The sequence below is a fragment of the Dermacentor silvarum genome, chromosome 1 (assembly GCF_013339745.2).
Source record: "Dermacentor silvarum isolate Dsil-2018 chromosome 1, BIME_Dsil_1.4, whole genome shotgun sequence".
Taxonomy (NCBI): Eukaryota; Metazoa; Arthropoda; class Arachnida; order Ixodida; family Ixodidae; genus Dermacentor; species Dermacentor silvarum.
In genome coordinates, this window is record NC_051154.1 from 40,394,727 (window position 1) to 40,413,513 (window position 18,787).

Below are 18,787 nucleotides of genomic sequence, written 5' to 3' on the forward strand. Positions count from 1 at the left end.
AAAGCCATAGGCACACGTCCGATTTGCCCGCTGGATGCAAGAAAGCTTGCCATACTGCTATAGTTTGCTTGTTTGCTCTGATTTGAAAATGAGAAAACTAAAGTCAAAGAAGACAGCAGCAAAACAATCAAAGTATGGTGAGCATCCCCGCATCTGGAAGGCAAACCAGATGTGCGTGCCTGTCTAGAGAAGACTGGCCGACGCCATGCACAGTACCTTTAGTTATGCATTCAAAATGGCATGCATTCCGCTGCTTACATTTCAATTTTTGCTGACAGTACATTCTGTGATGTACTGATATGCTGAAAAAGGTTAATTAAAATCAAATTATCTCGACCAGAATTTTTATAAATGGTGCATCATCGTGTAAATTAAAGTGTGGCTTCCACAATGTGGTGTAAAATGGTGCAGCAGTTTCGTGCCTGCTTAAACGGTAAATGTAGTAGGGCAAATGCTGAACCTATGCAAGAGATGATATATTTATCGCAATCACGAAACATTATTAAGTTAAATCTGTAGAACTCTTGGTCACTGTGTGCAAATGCAGACAACTCAACAGTTGAAATGAGAGTCGAAGACAATTCTCCCAGCAAAGAAGCATGTTTATTTCTCCAACAAAGGGTGCACTACACTTAAATGAAAGGAGAGCTAACAGCATGCTCGATCACTTGCAGCTGGGCTCAGAAAAAAATATAATAACCTGAAAGCTTATAAAGAGTTTCAATAAGTTATCATGGCGAAGCACTTCAGAGTTGCTTAGATCCTGTCCTTGTGTGCATTGCAGCCACCACCAAGTGCTAAATACAGCTTGCAAGAAGGGCTATGCTGTGTCATTCGTAGCTAAAGCATTCCATACCCTAAGTGCACAATACAGTAAAATGGTAAAATAGTAAAATAATAAAACGGTGGAAAATGTGCGACTTACATAGAACCAGAGTAAATCCTTGTATTAAGATTTTATACAAAAGTAAGCATGATGGCCTACGCTTCCAGATACGAAGAAAAAAAAAAAGCCGATTTGGCAATGCTTAGCAGAGCTGTTCATAAGGCAGGAAGCTATTGTGCCTGAAGAAGGCGAACCATGGCAGGGTTAGGAAAGGCACGCCAGGCAGCAGCCACACGTGTCACAGCCAATGCACGCAGCAGCACGAGCTCATGCCGTGAAGCCTCAAGGGAACGACGTGCCTCTACCAGGGCACCCCAGTTTGGTTCCCGAGCACAGGTGGAGGCACGCCTGTTGCTCAGATCTACCACACGGACCTGGACACACAGTGACAGGGCCTGAATCTGGGCACGCGCAGCCTTTGCACATGCATCACGCTGCTGCTCGGCACGTGGTGGTACTGGCACCAGTGGTGCCAATGATGTGAGCAGCTGGCTCACACGGTGGCTTTCCAGCTTGGCTCGTTCATTGTGCACATGTCGCAATGCTGCCTTGATGTCCTGCAGCTGTGGCCAACTTGTATTTGCTGCAAGGTAAAACACTGTCATTCTGCATGCGTTAAAAATGCAGCTGCACACTTGGCATCACTAATAAGCCAATCAACACTGCTTGCTTGCCTCTGGCACCAAAGATGAAACTTTACTGGGAAAAAAGTAAAATATAGACTGACAATATATAACAAAATATACTCTTAAGTAAAGAATGTTGTGCATTGGGTGCGCATTAAAGAACCCCAGGTGGTCCAAATTATTACGGAGTCCCCCACTATGGCGTGTGTCATAATCATATTGTCACTGGTATAAACTATTTACAAGATGTATTCACAGGACGACAGCATGGTGGCCAGAAATGCTCACACGTGCAGTACACAGTCTGACCACGGCTACCGTGCTGCCGTCGGCGATTCATATGACCTGAGTAACGGCAGGCGTAACAATTTTCCTTAAATGGCAGCGAAGGCGGCTGGTCATAATCGATATGTGCACTCCGGTATCTATGAGTGCTGTGACGGGTGTGCCATCAACGTGGACATCGAGAAGGTTATGTATCATAAACAGCGTCAAAGGAGGATTTTGCGGCAAATTCGACATTGCAGCACTACCCCGAGGTGTCGCATTGCCTAGTTTTCCGGCTGGGATGGTCCTGGGTAGGTCGGCGAGGGCGAGCGGTGAAGCTGGGGTGCACGTGGCTGGCGACGTTGAGGCGAGGGCGAGCGAGTATAGTGGCAAGGAGAGGTAGCGGCGTCGGAAGCGTCATAGAAGCGACGGGGTGAAGAACTGCGGGGCGAACTGGAATTCCAGAAAGTGTTTCGAGGCGGGGACGGCCAACGGCTATGGCAGTGACGGGAAACGTGACCGATTCGGCCGCAGCAGAAACATATCGGCCTGTCATCAGGTGTACGCCAGTCCGATGGATATCGGGCACTGTAGGGTGGACTGTGATAGGACCGAGGCATAGGAGCAGGGTGTCATGACGACTCAAGGAGCAGGCGCTGGGGAGACCCATATTAGTGATTTCCTGGTGAACCACGGACTGGATCAGCGATATCGTCTCAGCAGTATTGGTCCAAGACGTCTGTTGAGGCGAGACGGGAAACGCTCCTTCAAGTTCACGGCACACAATGCGGGTCACGTTTTCACTTGGTGGTGGCAAGCTAGGTTGGTCGGTTGGGTCGGTGCAAGAAGAGGTTGCTGCAGTATTTGGAAGCCGTGTAAACTGATTATGTATACGATGGCTCTTCGCATACTCGAAACGGCGGCATTCCTCCATGATGGCGTCGACAGTCGATAGGTTTCTAAAGACCAGAAGGTTGAATGCGTCATCCGCGATGCCTTTGATAATGTGCCCAACCTTGCCCGCCTCTGGCATTGACGAGTCGATTTTATGACAGAGAGCGAGGACCTCCTCAATGTAGGAGACATATGACTTGGTGGCAGTTTGGGCACGCATGGCGAGTCGTGGCTTGGCAGCTAGCTGTCGACCACTTGGATTGCCAAAAACGTTGGACAGCTTCTCTTTAAACAACTCCCAGCTGGTGAGCTCTTCCTCGTGTGTGTAATACCACATTCGCGGTGTTACGTCAAGATAGAACACGACATTGGCCAGCATTATGGTCGGATCCCACCTGCTCACCTTGCTGACGCGCTCATACATCTTCAACCATTCTTCTACATCAACACCATTGAGGCCGTTGAACTTGCCGGGGTCTTGTGGCTGAGATAGAGCAACGTACTGGGTACGCATAGTCAGCGATGCAGCTGCAGACGAGGTGCCTGCAGCTGGATGCATGTTCTCAGGCTGGGTGAGACATCCACTGCGGAGCTCCGTGGCGAGGACGCGTACCCAGCACCTCTCACCAAAATGTCACGGGTATAAACTATTTACAAGATGTATTTACAGGAGATAGATAAACAGCCGCTGAGAATACAGAGAGGCTGTTGCCATGAACAGCCCTTCGTCGTCTTCTCCGTCGTCGACATTGTCTGCTTTCCTCACCGTAACAATATAGAAGTTCTGGCACGTAAAATCCCAAATTTCATTAATTTTTTTTTAGTGAAGAACATCATCTGTAATGCACTTTTCAACTCCGCATATAATGACGTAATCTGTGAACACTTCACTGCAACTGGTGGTGTGATTGGTCCAAGTCACTTTGAAGATTGGGCAGCTCAAATTGTCCTTTGAAGCAGAAATCTACGAGGGCAGAGTCAATCACATTGGAACATTTTTCTTTTCAGAAGCACAAGCGTTTGTTTTTGCCACTCTGAGGGTGCTTTGTTTATAAGTTTGCACTGTCTCCTTCACTGTCTCCTTCACAATTATTTAGGGGCATTCAAATAGTGAAATTTTCAAATCACTTAGAATATAATATGAAATAAGTAGGACATGATTATTGAATCAAATACAAAATATTTTTCTGCTTTTGAATGTAAATTGAAAGAACTCTTAGCAGGACTACCTAGGGAATCATGCCACCGTGATACACTGTGCCCTCTTGGCACTATATTTTTACTATGACACATGATGTACATGTGACTTGTCCTTCACCTTTGCAAGTGGGTGCACACCGCTCTGATTAACAGACAAATATATTTCAATTTCTTAATTTTCGATGCCTACGTTAGAGCTTGCAGAGGGATTCAACAATATCTGTTTGAACAGCTTAAGCTCAAAATCATCATCCCACAGCTCATAGTGACGGTTTATAAACTCCCTTTTTGTAAGGTGTTGCCCTGCAGCACATTTAATTTCTTTTGTCTCACCTAACTGACCCACACACTTGAAGTTTTCCACATAGATGCTGCACAATGTGTCCCGTATTTGTGAAATTTCATTCTGATCAAGTTTTTAGTTCTTAACAAGATGGAGACGAATTGAAGGCCGAGACACACAATGCGTTACGTGTGTTTTGTCCTTTCTTTCATCCACGTTTTTTAAGCGTGTTTACATACGTGCTATGCTCAACCAACCTGCCCGACTAGCTGTGTTGATAATTTACACTATTTTCTCAGAAGGCATCTGCTCAATTTAAAAAATGAGATAAACACTCATTCATGTTTAGCCTGGTAGAATCATGGTACATTTAACACATCTCTCAAGCTATGTCTGTATCCCAGTGACTGGTATCCAAAGAGTGAGGGACAAATGTTATAATATCACTTGTATATGAGTTACCTGGCATGCCGACTGTTTCAGACAGTCCCTTGTAAAGAGTCTTCTTAGAGATCATTTTTAACTTGTCTTTCAGTTCACCACGCTCTGTCTCCAAAGCATCAATGTCAGCTTGTAAATGGTCCATGGTCTCTTCAAACTCTCTGCAATCAAACAATGTGCATAAATATTACAGGTTCTGATGAGCATGGTATGCTTTTAAACAAATTAGCAGAATACTGCCATAAAAAGGCAAAAAAATTGACACTTTCAATGCTCACAATTTTTTAAAACAACTTGCACAAAGATTTTAAAAACACAGATCATAGTAAGTGAGACATACACAGTTTTAGTGTATGCGAATCCTATATCCCATATTTTTCCACTGTAAAAGTTCCGTTACCAAAAAATGCCATACAAGCCAACCTGTACAAGATGTTTCAAAGAATAAATATGCATGACACACCAAAAGATGCTTATGCACAATAAATCACCACAAATTTTTCAGCCATGAAGCAAAAATTTTAGATTCAGACAAAGCACCGGCTTCCGGATCTTGTATTGCATACTCCAACTTTAAATGAGCTGCTTCTGAACAGAATTTACATTCACTGTAAAATATGGAATTCTGTGAAAGCTAAAAGCTCAAAATTCGAGTAACATTACATCTTTAAACCTTTGAAGAAGACCCTGCACATTGCCATAGCACGATTCTGAAATGAGTAAATGCACATTTCCTAAATCATATTCCTATAAATATTGCAACCTGGTGCTATCACTGTTGACAAAAACTGCAACTGCCACTTTATAGAGCCTTGCAAAACCTCTTGAATGTGATAAATGAACCATCATATCCACTGGATTTCACTAAAACCTGTGGAAATTGTGGCGCCCCTGTAGCTTTTTATGTGGGTGTCCACCTGTGGTTCCCCATCCCTGCTCCTCTCCTTTCCGGCCATAGCTGGACGGGGAAAACGGCAGGGCTGTCACTCATTTGCCCCAGTTGGTCCAGTGGGCAGTTTACACTGACCCTTGGTTGTCGGGAATCATGCCCTTGTGCTTCTGGCCATGCGCGGTGTAACCGGTACAACCGCGACACTGAGTGAGCGTGGAGATTTCTCCTGGGGCGCGATCGGAGATCGTTTCGCATTCTGTTCAGTTGCTGCAACGTCACAAAGTGGCAGGCAGTATGTAAAATTTGTGAACGGGAGGGAGAGAGCAGCCAATCGGCAAGCGGTGAACTCAGTGGCGTAGCCATAAATTTATTTCCGGAAGGAGGGGGGGGGGGGGGGTTCTCCGCCGGCAACTATCCCCTCCTTCAGCAGCTCTCTCTCTCTCTCTCTACACACACACACACACACACACATATATAGAGCGAGAGAGACACTACATGACCTAAAAAAAAAAAGCTCTACAAACAGGGCCAAACAACAAGAAGACAGCGCACTATCGTGTGTCTTGTTTGCAGGCCAGACTTGTTGCAGCTCAGATCTTCTAGTGAGTGGTACGGCTACGCACGGAAGAGGGTGGGTATTTTGCAAGTCGCCTATCACTCAATCACGCTTTCGGCCTTATGGGCATGCTATTTTACTCTAGATTTAAAAATAGGGGAACAACGCTTTGTGCTAGAACTTGAAATGAACTTGAACTAGAAAATGAAAGTCAGAGACAAGGGAAAGAAAAAGAAAAAAGGGGGGAGGGGGGCTACTTACTATGTGTTTCCAAGACAAGCAAGTTGCAATATTTTTTTGAATGCTTTTCATCCGCGCAGCGTGTTCTACGATTTGGTCAAGTACTAGAATTGAGAAGCTCTTCAACGACACGAGGGCGTGGTGGGGAAACCCTCTGTTCCATGAGAAAGCGGGGACAAGGGGGGGGGGGGACGTGTGGTAGAAACCCCCCCCCCCCCCCCCGGCTATGCCAATGGGAAACTCCCCGGACGTTTGTCCCCGGACGTTGAGTTCATCGTTTTTGGGTGACGTCAACATGGCGACACGCTCCTGTCAATCATTTTGATTACGAGCACGTCGTCTGCTAGGAGCAGAACGCGACAAGAGATGTGAAGTTCGGGCGGTCTTTGCTCACTACGAGACCGGCTTCACATGGCACATCTGGTGGCTTGGACTGGATCCAAACGGCGGCTGCGGCTACGGAATGGTTCAATGCTTGCTGATTGGCTGGCTCTCTCCCTCCCGTTGTCACAAATTTTACATACTGGCACTTAGTGACGTTGCAGCAGCTGAACAGAACGTGTTTCGAACAAAGATCTCTGATTGCGCCCCTGGACAGCACAAGGCCAGTGTACATTTTTTTTTCTCTCTGTCTCCTGGCCCCTTAGGGTACCATTTAGACTTGAGCTTGTCTATGGTGCCTTACACCAATGATGAGAGCACATACTTTGTGTTGCTCCTTTTCCAAACGCTAAGCCAAAGAGCGGCGCCTATTGCTTGTGCATGTTCGTACTACTCCAGGTCGCACTCATTGGAAGCTAATGCTGATTATCTTATGCTCTGGCGATGAGGCACTTTGATCACCAAATGAGTATGTAGCATAGCCGCGGGGACACTTTTTTCTTAAGCCTTTATGTCCCATGCCACCCAGGTTGGCTGTAGCTGAAAACAAACATGCCCCCTTTGTCAGCTTGGGCGGTACAGTAGAACCTCGTTGATACAATCCCATTCCATACAATTTCCCGGCGCCAACGTTCATAATCGAGAACACAGAAAATGACCAAATATAGTTATGCTTCTTTTTTACTGGTTAATACGCTCCTGGAAAACACAACCTTTCGGCACCAACGTTCTGTACACCAAACTGCGAATTGTATGACATGTTTTTTGGCCGCTAGATCCCATGTGAACAAGAAACGGCATGCGGCACGTGTGATCAGGAGCAGTAGGTGCCCGCCACGGCAGCTTTCCCACAGTACTCGCCCGCTTGTGTCAGATGAAAAGGCCGGCACAAACTCACAGTTTCTTCTTCCGGTACCAGCAAATCTCCTTGCGGGTCGTCGCATGTCGCATTTACAGCTATCGCCGCCAACCCTATTGCGATAAGCATCTTCACCTATCTGTTTCACAGTGCATGTGGCGTAGTGCTATTGGAAGCGTACTGCACGCCTTTAATAGGCGATAACCCAAACACGCCGCCTGCAGAAGGGAATGGTGGTGCGTTTGGGTTATCGCCTGTTCCCTACTGCAGGCGTTGCGAAGTGAGTGTCATGTTAACTTTGGCGGCATCATATTCTAGTATCGCCCACTAGCTCGATTTTGTTTATGTTTTCAGTCTGTTTTAAAACACTACACAATAGGAAAACAACAAGGTGCACCTCTGGCCGCTCGAGGCCCACCAACTCGACACGCGTAGGCATCTCGCACCGCAGCGATTCTTGTCGAGTGGGCACGTGAGAACTTCCCGCCAGAATGCCACTCCCAAAGAAGCTGTTGACCCAAGCCAAATTCGGCGAGTACAAACAAAGCTTGCCAAAGCTGCAAAAATGACAACTTGCCTCTTGGGGCACTTGGGCCCAACCAGCTCGGTGCGCGTCGGTGTCTCATGCTGCAACGATTCACGCAACACTTCGCATTGCATAGATGTCAACTACAGTTGAGTCTGCCAAATTTTTTTGTTACTTTGGGTCGTAGGTTTATCCGATTACAGTAGAACCCCGCTGTTACGTTCCCGGGTGCTGCGTTTTCCCGGCTGTTATGTCATTTTTGGCCAGTCCCGACATAGCTCCCATAGGACCCAATGCATTGGGAAGCCCGCTGTTGCGTCGCAACTGTGGGACCGTTCCCACATCATGCGTTGCGAACTGCTGCCCTGCAGTGGCCCTAGGGGCATGTTTATTTTTCGTGTCGGTTGGCTTGGTGGCTTGACGATGGGATCGGCCGCCCAAAGTGCCGGGGGCAACACCTATAACATATTTTCGGTTTCCACCAGCAAAAGCATGGCCTTTAAGATCCGTATTTGCTATCTAAAGATGGTGTCTATGACGTGTTGGGGCCCTAAAATTGGTTTTGGCGCATAGCTGTTCCGTATAATGTCCAAGGGTGATAACGCAGAAAGGCGGGGCAGAAGGGGAGCTTTTTCTGTCGCCCGCGAGGCACGGGGGGGAGGGGGGGTTACTCCGGCACAGTTTCTTGAAAGTGATCTGCAACGTGGAAAAAGTGCGCGCCCGCGTGGTGTTGTACTCTGGCATTAATTGCATACTGCGACGCCGCACAGGGTCGCAAGCGCCGTATTTTGAAAACGATCTGCGTTGAGGGCCGAGTCTAGGCAGTGTAGGTGCCTCAGTGGCTCGTAGCTTTGTGCGTGCTGTGTGTTCCCGGCGCTCAGTTTGCGTTGAAGCAATAGACAGCACGAAGGTCACATCGCTCGCTGCTGCTGCGGCACTTCCTCACGCCAGCGTATTGATAGCAAGTGCCCACGCTCATCGAGTGTGGTGTGTTCATGTTTGCCGGTGTGCACTGACACCATGCTCATTAAAATAGTTAACAAGTGAATGTTTACAAGTTTATACGGTCAATAAAACTACTATTCTTACTTTGTATCGATGTCTACTAATTTGCTATCGCACTCGATGATTCAGCTTTCGAGCGAAGCTGCGACTTTTTTCAAACGTAAGAATTCAAACTAAATTGTGTGCAGAATGCCACTCAAAACCTGTTAGAGCCACTTGAAGTCCCCCGTCACCTTTCGCATTGCCTACTGATTTCAAGCTGTAACAGATGGCTGCTGGCCGAATTTCATCAAATGTCTCGGGCAAGCAGAATGGTTGAAAAGGAGATACCCAAATAAGAGCAGAATGGTCTAGAAAGTGAATCAAGAGAGCACAGCAAGCTGTATCCTAAACACTGACCACAACCAATTTCTGTATGCAAAAAAAAAAAAAAATTAAAGCATGTCATGACGTGCGGGGACAAAGCACTGCCCATGCTTGCGAGAAGAAGCTGGCTGCTACTTGATATCAATAACGGAAAGGAAGTGAATATGGCAAAGGGATTTTAGCCCTTTGTAATGTCATTGCTGCAGATAGGTTTAGGGAAATCTGTTGGCGAATATTCACAAGGTGGTGCTCTTCACTCTCACTTTAGAACTTCCTGAAAGAAATGTTGCTGCAGTCTTTTGGATGTCAATTTGTATTGCATTGTTGAGACAAAATTTACGTACTTTTCTTTCTTGCGAAGCCGCATCCTTGTTTCATCCAGCTGCCTTTGAACCTTGTCTACTCTTTCATCACTGTCCCGGGTCAGTACCTCCAGTTTCTTCTCAGCCATGTCTTTACGAACACACATTTCGCTGCATTCTTCACTCTGCAAAGCACAGCATCCACCCAAACATCAGCCACACTATACAGAAGCATAAGCTATTAAATCCGAAAACATGTGATGAATCGGTCTTTTAGGTTGCAAAAATTTGTAATCACGGAGAACAACACTAACACTTCCTTTCTGGAATTTCTTGTTTACTTTGTGTAGCTTTAAATTTCAAGCCAAGTTTCAACATTTCTCATTACTTTGACTGCTTGTAAACCAACAATCTCGCACTGAAGGCTAAGGTGTAGGCAGAATTATGTCTATGATGTGTTGAATGAAGAGCACGTCCAAGAGTATAAGAACCTCGGGTGTTTTGTTCTTAAACTTCGGAAATTTATGACTGCACTTCGCAGATGTATACTTTTTAATGGTTGTAAAAAACAAATTGGGAAGAACAAATAGGTTGAATAAGTTGCTCGATGTTACAGAACCAGTCCAGTTTCTTCAGAGATGACACTGAAACCACAGCAGCGCTTTTACGTTTTCCTTTCATGCTCCTGCCGACTGTTTGAACGTACTAGAATTTTGCAAGGTCTTGCACGTATACTGCATATTCTTGATGAAGGGTTGAAGCAATAAATTTCTGTCTGAATAATTAAGCAAAATGTTTTTCAAAAATTATTCATGCATGAGGTGCACCCCCCTTTCCTAAGCACAGTCATCTAAAGCCACGTGGCATGTGCTGAACTATGTATCCACACGGCATTGATGCACAACATGGAAATGTATCAGGCTTCACTTTAATCTATTTGTTGCTTTTGCAGTTGATAGTCTCTAGACGAAAGTTTGTCGACTAAGTGCTGGCATCATCAAGAAATTCGTATCGCAAAGGCATGTGGCTTATGCCCTTCATGCAGTGTACACTGCTTTCCAAAGGCAGTGTACGCCACCATATGCCGCCTTGAGCACGTATAGATCATTAACACAGACACTTTTTTGCACTTTGCACATACATTCTTACGTCTATGCAGTAAGCTTTTGTCACTCCTAAAAAAAGTTTCAGTGTCACTCCTAAAAGAGCTAAAAGTTTCGTGTGAAAACCGTGGTAGTTTTGTCACTATGTTACCTTACATGTGATGCAAGGTCTGAGCTCACATACAAGGATGGTGTTCCCTTTGAAAAGTGTGCTTCTGTGAACCAGACTCCAGCTGCTCCAGCCCCACAGTTATGTGCCAAGGTTAAAAACTGGGTAACAAACGAAACTAAAATAAAGGCTCCAAGGTTGTCTCATAAGGCAGCATTCCTTTCTCATTTTTGAAAAATAGACAATTATTTACTTTTTACAATGTATGGGCTGCACTAATAAAATCTGAACCAATTTAAAGAAAAAAATTAGGACCTTACATGAGATAATACAGTACATTCAGCAGAGTTCCTGTGGTAGAGCTGATATTTATTATACAATGATTGTGCCAAAACTTCAAAGCCCAGCCACCTTGGGCAATTTCTATTACCAAGATGTTCTCAAGCCCAGCTTGACCGTTGAACCTTTTTTCCCTTACCGAAAGACTACCAGACCATTAAAAAGTCTAAGGCACAATTTACAAAGTTCCTAGCTTGGACAGTAAAGCATTATACATAAAAGAAACCTAGAGAAAATTCCAACACAGATTTGTATTAGTCTAAATATTTTTTATATTTGATGTATGCAATATTTATTATTCTGACAGGAGTCTATATTAGTTTAGTACAACTGTTTATTAGTTTCTTGTTAGTCCATATTACTACAGGTAATTTATTTAGCAGGACACCAGTTTTGTACTTATACTTGTATTTGTGCATATATAGTGTGATAGCGCTTGTTGATAGACTAATAGAAATGCACATTAGGTTGACCATCAATGTATTGAAGCTTTTAGATAAAGCGTTATGGCCTAGTTGGTAGTAGCAGACTAAGGGCACACATATTTGTATTGGAATATGTACTGGAATTGAAGCTATAAATGCCAACAGGTTTTGATAGGGCTCGAGGTGCCATTTGATCCCAATAGGAAGTCACTGGGTGATTGAAACTGTGAAACAACAAAATGATATATGTAATAGTAATAATAGCATAATTAAAATGTGATTCATTAATTAAGATCTTTGCAGTTTGCAGCAGCATTTTGGAGAGCAGCATTTATCTTTTTTAAATCTGCCATTAATCTTTGCCTATTTGTCTTTAACCACCTGCATCACATTGTAACCCCAAATTTGCTTGCATATACAGTCGAACCCACTTATAACAATAGTCAAGCACCACAAAAATTCTATTGTTATAACCGATAATTGCTGTAACCTGGTTGCATGAAAAAAATCTAAATAGGGGGATGGCAGAGCTGTTGTGAGAAAACTATTGTGGCGGGAGGCCAGTGCCCCTCCCCACCACCTTCCTCCATCCGGCTGCTGATTGTGTTGACTTGTTTAACTGTTTAACTCTGCTTCCTGTGCACTCTGATTCCGTGTAACAAGCTGCAGCTGTTGGCGTTCAAGAATGGCACTGCTATAACAACTGCAAAGCGGGGCCACGGGCGGCGAGTGACATGCGAGCTCCGCCGAGACATTGCTTTGGTGGCCTCAAATAGGGCCTTTTATAAAGCGCGAGAAGGTTGCCGTGGCAGCTTCTAAACTTGAGAAATCCAGAAGAAATGCTGGGGCGAGATCACCACAAGCATCTCGCCACGTACCTCGCACTGGTTTGCACGAGAATACCCCATGTCCGTCGGCTTCGCTTGCTTTATGCGAAGCTTGCCGACATCCTCACAAAGGTCCCTCGCAAAATTGAAGCCCCGGAGGGACTGAATCATCTGCAGGGCCCTCCTGCAGGGCCCTCCTGCAGAGCCCTCCTGCAGAGCCCTCCTCGGAGGACAACGGTGAGGCACCCTGCCCTACCGTGTCATCGCCGTCACTGTCGCCGTCGCTATACGATGCAAGCGAAGTCTGCGACGATCACCTCATCAGTTAGAAGCACTTCGTTTCCAAATCTATAGCAGTGCACTTTCTTTTCATCGGCAACGTCGTGCACTGCTGATGATCAACAGGCGGATCAGCCATCTTCCGTTTCGGCGGCGAGTCAAACGAGGCTGAGAAACCACGTGGCCAGGAACGACTTCCACGCAACCAACAAAGATGAGCAAGGGCTCCGTCTGCAGAACTGCGCATAATGAGGGGTCACCGTGCAATCTGAGAGCAGCGACCAGCACTATCAGCGCAGTTGGCGCAGTCCATTCGTGTTTTGATGGGTGGCGCGGCATAGAGCTATGGGCGAAGCCCATTCGTTTTCGGAGGGGTGGAAGGGCGACGGGAGAGAGGCGCACAACATTGGCAATGCGGAGAAGGCTGGAAAACAACGTGTGGCGGCAAGCAGTGGCTAAAATTTTTTTTTTTAATTTTCAGGTATTTCGCATTTCATTCCCTTTCGGCACAGACACCCAGTAGCCAGACTTCATCGTTAAAACCGATAATTCAGCCTGGGGCACTGAAGAAAGCGGGTTATTTCACCATAGAAAACATGCAAAAGTTGACGGTGCAGCAGCTTCTCTTTGTTATAACCGATATATTGCTAAAGCCGGCATTGTTATAAGTGGGTATGACTGTATAGACCTACACCACAGCGCTACGTCATGAAGATGTGGTAGCGCTGTCACTGAGAGCGACTTTTCGCACAGTACCAGCCGGCGCACATACCTCGTATGGTTCTGTGTGTGTGGTCCTTATTCTATGGGTTTACAACGAAGGAAACGCAGTATCCTGATGAGCTACTTTGCACCAAAAGACGCAAGAGGCTCAAGTTTTCATAAGTTTCCTGTTGATAAAAACCATTGCAAGCAATGAGGCGGAGCGGTAAAAGGTGAAAGTTGGATTCCGATATCAGCTCATTGATTATGTACCGAACATTTCGTAACAGTTATTTCGCGTGGTGTGCTTAGCCAACAAGGGTGCTTAGGATTGTTAATAATGTGCCATTACAATTTCTTACCCCATTTGTGGGAAAGCTAGATTAAGATTAGCCTTGACTGCAGGTCGAGCGAGCAGATACACCTCAAAGCACGTCACATTAGCAGTGTAGATAGCCTAGCACACATTCACATACGCAGGCAGCACGGTCACAGCTGCATCAATTGCAGTGTGGATGTCATAATCGCACCTGAACGTGCTATCGAGTTTCTGCACAGGAAAGAAAGTGTACAGAGTTGGTCATTCACACAAGCGCGAATGAAAGTGCGAATTCGGCGATGCTTTACCCATAGGAGCAGGAGACGTGTGGTATGATCCGGCGTCCAACTTGTCGTCCCAACAAACAACCAAACGATTTCTAAAAAGTTTTGACAAATTGCGGCCTTGGATCAGACGCCAGACGAACAACCAATTCCTCGGATATCACTGTACGATGGCCGGGGCGATCGCAAAGCCACGGCCAACATTGCAGATCGCGTGGGCCTACACAGCTGGTGTCGCCGTAGGGCCAGTACCTTGCCGGTCCCATCACCCAGCCGAGGCAATCGCTTCTATTGCCGCTCATGGTGACATACAAATCGGCTGCAGTTTGTTTTTCACATGAAATACTGCTTAATAGAACACAACTATGTTGATTGTGCGCCGGTTCCATAAAGCAGCGCTCAGTAGTAAGCCACTGGCATGATCACGAGCAACGATCCGACGACAAAATGTCTCGATCTGGGAAGAGAGACGGCAAGACTCAATCTCAAACTGATCGAATCGTCGGTTTGAGACGGAAAGCAAACACCGATAATCTCAGCGAGGCAGCTCGGCTGGTATGCAAGTAGTACATTTCGTTTGCTATTCGCACCGACGACACCGAGAAAACCAATTTATTTAAGCTTACGTTAATCGTGTTGTCAAAAATAACTGTGCTACGACGATCAGCGGCCACATCACAAGCGCCGTTGCCTGCAACTGCAGCAGTCGGCGAGCTAGGCCTACCGCCTCATTTGGTCGTCCTTGGTGGGGGGCGAAATGCAAAAACATGCATCGAGTGCACATTAAAGAACTACCCCAGGAAGCCAAATAATCCGCAGTCCCCCACTACCAAGTGCCAAATCATCTACACATTTTTAAAAAAACCTTAATTTTTTTTTTGCACATGCCTTCCCTATTATATTTGCTAAGCAAAGGTCCACTCAGAATTTGTATAAAATCATGCAGGTGGGCACTTCAGTCAGATAGCTTAAATGCTGACACAGTGACTCACAGGCTGGTTGCCTTCTAGAAGCCCGTGAATACACGCAAAGTGTCTCGAGTGACCCATTGCACGCAATTCTGCGTGTATTCGCGGGCTCCTTTCACACTCAAAACAACACATTTATGTAGCAGGTATTGAGCGACAGAAAGCTGTATCGGGAGTTCTTCATATTGCTCTACAATTTTCTCATTGACACTGATAATTAGGACAGTACTTCTCGAGTTAGATAATTAATTACAATTAGACAATTAAATCTCAGTAACAAAAATTACTGGTGGATACGCCACTGTACTGGAAACAATATGCACTAGGTTTGCTTCGCGTAACGCTGTTCCTCTTTTTAGATCATGCTGCGTGATAGCCGGGACGCCCTGTATGGTGGAGCACTGGCAATGTTTTATCACTTCCAAATTCTAAAGAAAAAAACAGGGGCTGCACATGTACTATATCAAGAAATGGTGTTCAAAATTACTTTGAAAAGAACAAGTGGCCCCTTATTCAAACATGAGAAGCTTGCTTGACATGTTACAGTATCAAAGTAAATCTTTGTATAGCCATCAACATTAACATTTCTGCTTTGAGCACTCGTTTGGACTATTAATAAAGAAGGACTAAAAACTCCAGAGCTGATTACTCCACATATTTAATTCAAGAGAACTTGTAATCAACATTTTAAGTAATCGCAACTGTAGTCCGATACAAGTCAAGAGAAATGCGGCTTTTTCCCATCAAAGGACCCCCTTCCAGCCAATGGTGTCACCGTGTCAACATTGACGTCACGGCTGACGTCACGTTCCTGTCACGCCGCAGTCGCGAAAAAAAAAAAAAAAAACGTGTTCTTCCGCGCTTACAGAATTTTATCAAAATGGCCGCCTCCGCTGTTCGCGTTTACCCATCGGCGTCGTCAGTGAGATCATGCTCTCTCAAGCCGACTTTAGTGCCATTCATTCCCAAGGTGAATTCGCTGAAAAGCCTCGTTTGTGTGTTGCGAGCAGTGTTTTTAACACACTTGGTAACGACGATCGCTCTGGCGTTTAGTCTTCTGCGTCACCGCTCGGCGCCGCCGACAAACAGCCACCACTGCAGCTTACTAGAATTCAACTCACTGCTCCAATTGACAAATAAGCCCTTTCATGAAACCTCATGTGTAGTAACGGGCAAATAAAGAATTTGAGCTAACAGTTTATTTTTGCTCGAAATAAATGCAACCTTCGGAACTACTTATATGTGCGGTTGCACTCAGAGAGACCTGGCTCCAACAGCGCTACTCGTAGATGTAAGGCGGTCAGCCGCGACATCATGTTCACACAGCAACACCATTGGCTGGAAGGGGGTCCTTCGACGGGGAAAAGACGCATTTCTCTTGACTTGTATCGGACTATAGCTGGCATGTTCTTAACCTAATGAATAACAATACCACACCAAATGTGGTGCTTTTCCTCAGGCTAAGCAAGCAAGTAAAAAAAAAAAACGCATTCGATGCAGCATGTAGTAAATGCATGTACCTTGATCTTGAGCGCCTTCTTGAGGGCAATGATGTCATTTTCACGAGCTTCCAAGCTGGCACGCACTGCTTCAAGGTCACGTGCTTGTTGACGAGCTGCCTGAGCTCTCAGTTGGATAGGTGCTGTAGGCTTGGGCTGGGGTTCCTGTGGTTGTACTGCATCAGCCATGCCGTCCAGGGTGCTCACAGCTGCTGCCAGTGCTTCACGCAGGCAATCAGGCCCCTGCAAAAAAATAAAAAAAATAAAAGGAGGTTGGTGTGTTGCTTATAATCCAGTGGGCCAGCCCAATCCTTATGCCACAGTCCCAAAGAGCTCCAACAAATAGTCACTGAAAAGAGCAACATGAAAACAGTAATATCACTATGGGAGTTCAGCCATTCATGGTGTGGCTCTACGATGCCATTGCAATTCAGGAAACTTCCACCGCCTCTGACTCCAGTCTGGACGGGCTGGTTGTAAAACATTGTCGTTTGGCTGCCACCAATGCCCCCCCCCCCCCAGGTCAGTGAGACCATTTGCAATATTCGTAAAGTAGGCTGCCCTGCAAACTTGGTCCTCTCAGCGGCTGCGGCGATTGCATAAGGATTAGGCGGGTTTGTTTGACGAGTTGTGGTGTCGAGATGGGAGGGGTGCCAGAATTGATGTGTGTTGGAATTGAGGGGTGGGGGTGCTGCAATGGGCCTTGGCCCCACCTAGTGGGTAACCCCGTGCACACCTATAGAGGCAATGGAAGAGGGCTTCTGGTTGCGAGGAGGGCAGCTCACCAACTCACCTACACCGTCACCTCAACACATTTCATTTTTGCTTCTATCTCTACTATTACGAAGCCCTTTTAATGCATTAACAGTAGGAGTGTCAAAGTGGGGAAAAATGTATGTGTGTGAAGTGTAGGCAACCGGTCACGTTGTAGTAGGAGAGGTAGGTCACATGGTAGAGGTATACTGGGTACGCGAGGTATTTGAGAACACAATGTTGTCTTCAAGCAGAGAAGAGTATCTCCAGCAAAAATAGACATATTTTCATCAAACTTTGCGAAATACTTCTCTTATGGTTTATTTCCACAATTACTCAATAAACCGCCATCCACATCAATAACCAATTCAATTCGGCTTCGAAAACGGCTGCATGCACGGCTCAGGTGGTCCTTCAAGATGTTCACCATTGAGTCAGCAATGGCGGCCTTCAGAGAGTCTTTTGTATTATGTGGCTGTTTGTTGGCCTCTCTCTCAACGATGCCCCAGACAAAGTCGTCGACCAGATTTAAATCTAACAGGCCACAAGTTGGGAGTGACGTGGTCATAGAAGTTGTCAGCCAGCCACTCCTGGGTGACGCAGGCAGTGTGGGCGGGAGCCGAATCTTGCTGAAAGACATAAGGTCTTCCTTTCAAAACAGTCTCTATCCAGGGCTTTACAACGGTGGCAAGCACCTCCAATTACGCGGCAGCATTAACGCGGAGTCCTTCAGCAAAAAAGTGTGGCGGCATGACATCACCCTCGTTGCTGACAGCAGCTAACCCGTCACAGACTATGGAAATTTTGTGTGCATCACTGTAGGCACCTCATCAGCGCTAGCGCAAAGTCACCTGCGTTACGGCGGTTAGGTTTTTGGTCTTGGTCAAAGTTCTTTTCATCTGAAAAAAAAAAAAAAAAAACAGCATTCCAGGCCCCTCAGGTCTTTTCAGCTTGCTTAGCAAGCACTTGGACCAGAGCAGACAATTCTCCCGAGTTTTATCGGACATGAATTGCCCCCTCCTCGTGACATAGGAATGGTACCTCAAGTCCTCGTGCACAGCGAGCCTCACAGCCGACTCTGCGACTTGGAACTACTTTGCAATGGCCCGCATTGACTTCCATGGGTCGTCACTCACGATGACTTGCAGCCGTTGGAGAAAATCGGGGGTTCTGACGACATCTGACCACTGACTGAGCTTTTCCCTTTTCGTCACAGATGCCACGTCGTCGCCAGAACACATCAGTTCTGTCCGCACCTTGTAAACGAAAGACTTCCCTACATTCAAAAAGATGGCAATTTCTAAGTCGCTGTGGTTTGTGGCCAGGGAGACGAGGACTGCATGGCGTTTCATTTCCTGCATCAACCTGTACGCTTCCATCTTTGAACAAACTGCGCAGTATGAATGATAAGGGGTCAACCAACAAGAAGCCGCACGATTCGATAGATATGATGAGC

The 18,787-nt window shown here is 46.0% G+C and overlaps 1 protein-coding gene across 1 annotated transcript in view; it reads right to left on the reverse strand.

The window, feature by feature from the left end:
- Positions 1-581: 581 nt before the first annotated feature.
- The window catches only part of LOC119461253 (dynactin subunit 1), a 46,904-nt gene continuing 28,698 nt past the window's right edge, over positions 582-18,787 (reverse strand). The window contains exons 6-9 of the mRNA XM_037722487.2: positions 16,600-16,821; positions 9,767-9,909; positions 4,619-4,758; positions 582-1,469 (exon numbers count right to left, since the gene is read on the reverse strand). Coding sequence (XP_037578415.1) covers positions 1,057-1,469; positions 4,619-4,758; positions 9,767-9,909; positions 16,600-16,821 — 918 coding nt within the window. The 3' untranslated portion in view covers positions 582-1,056. The remainder of the gene's footprint in view (positions 1,470-4,618; positions 4,759-9,766; positions 9,910-16,599; positions 16,822-18,787) is intronic.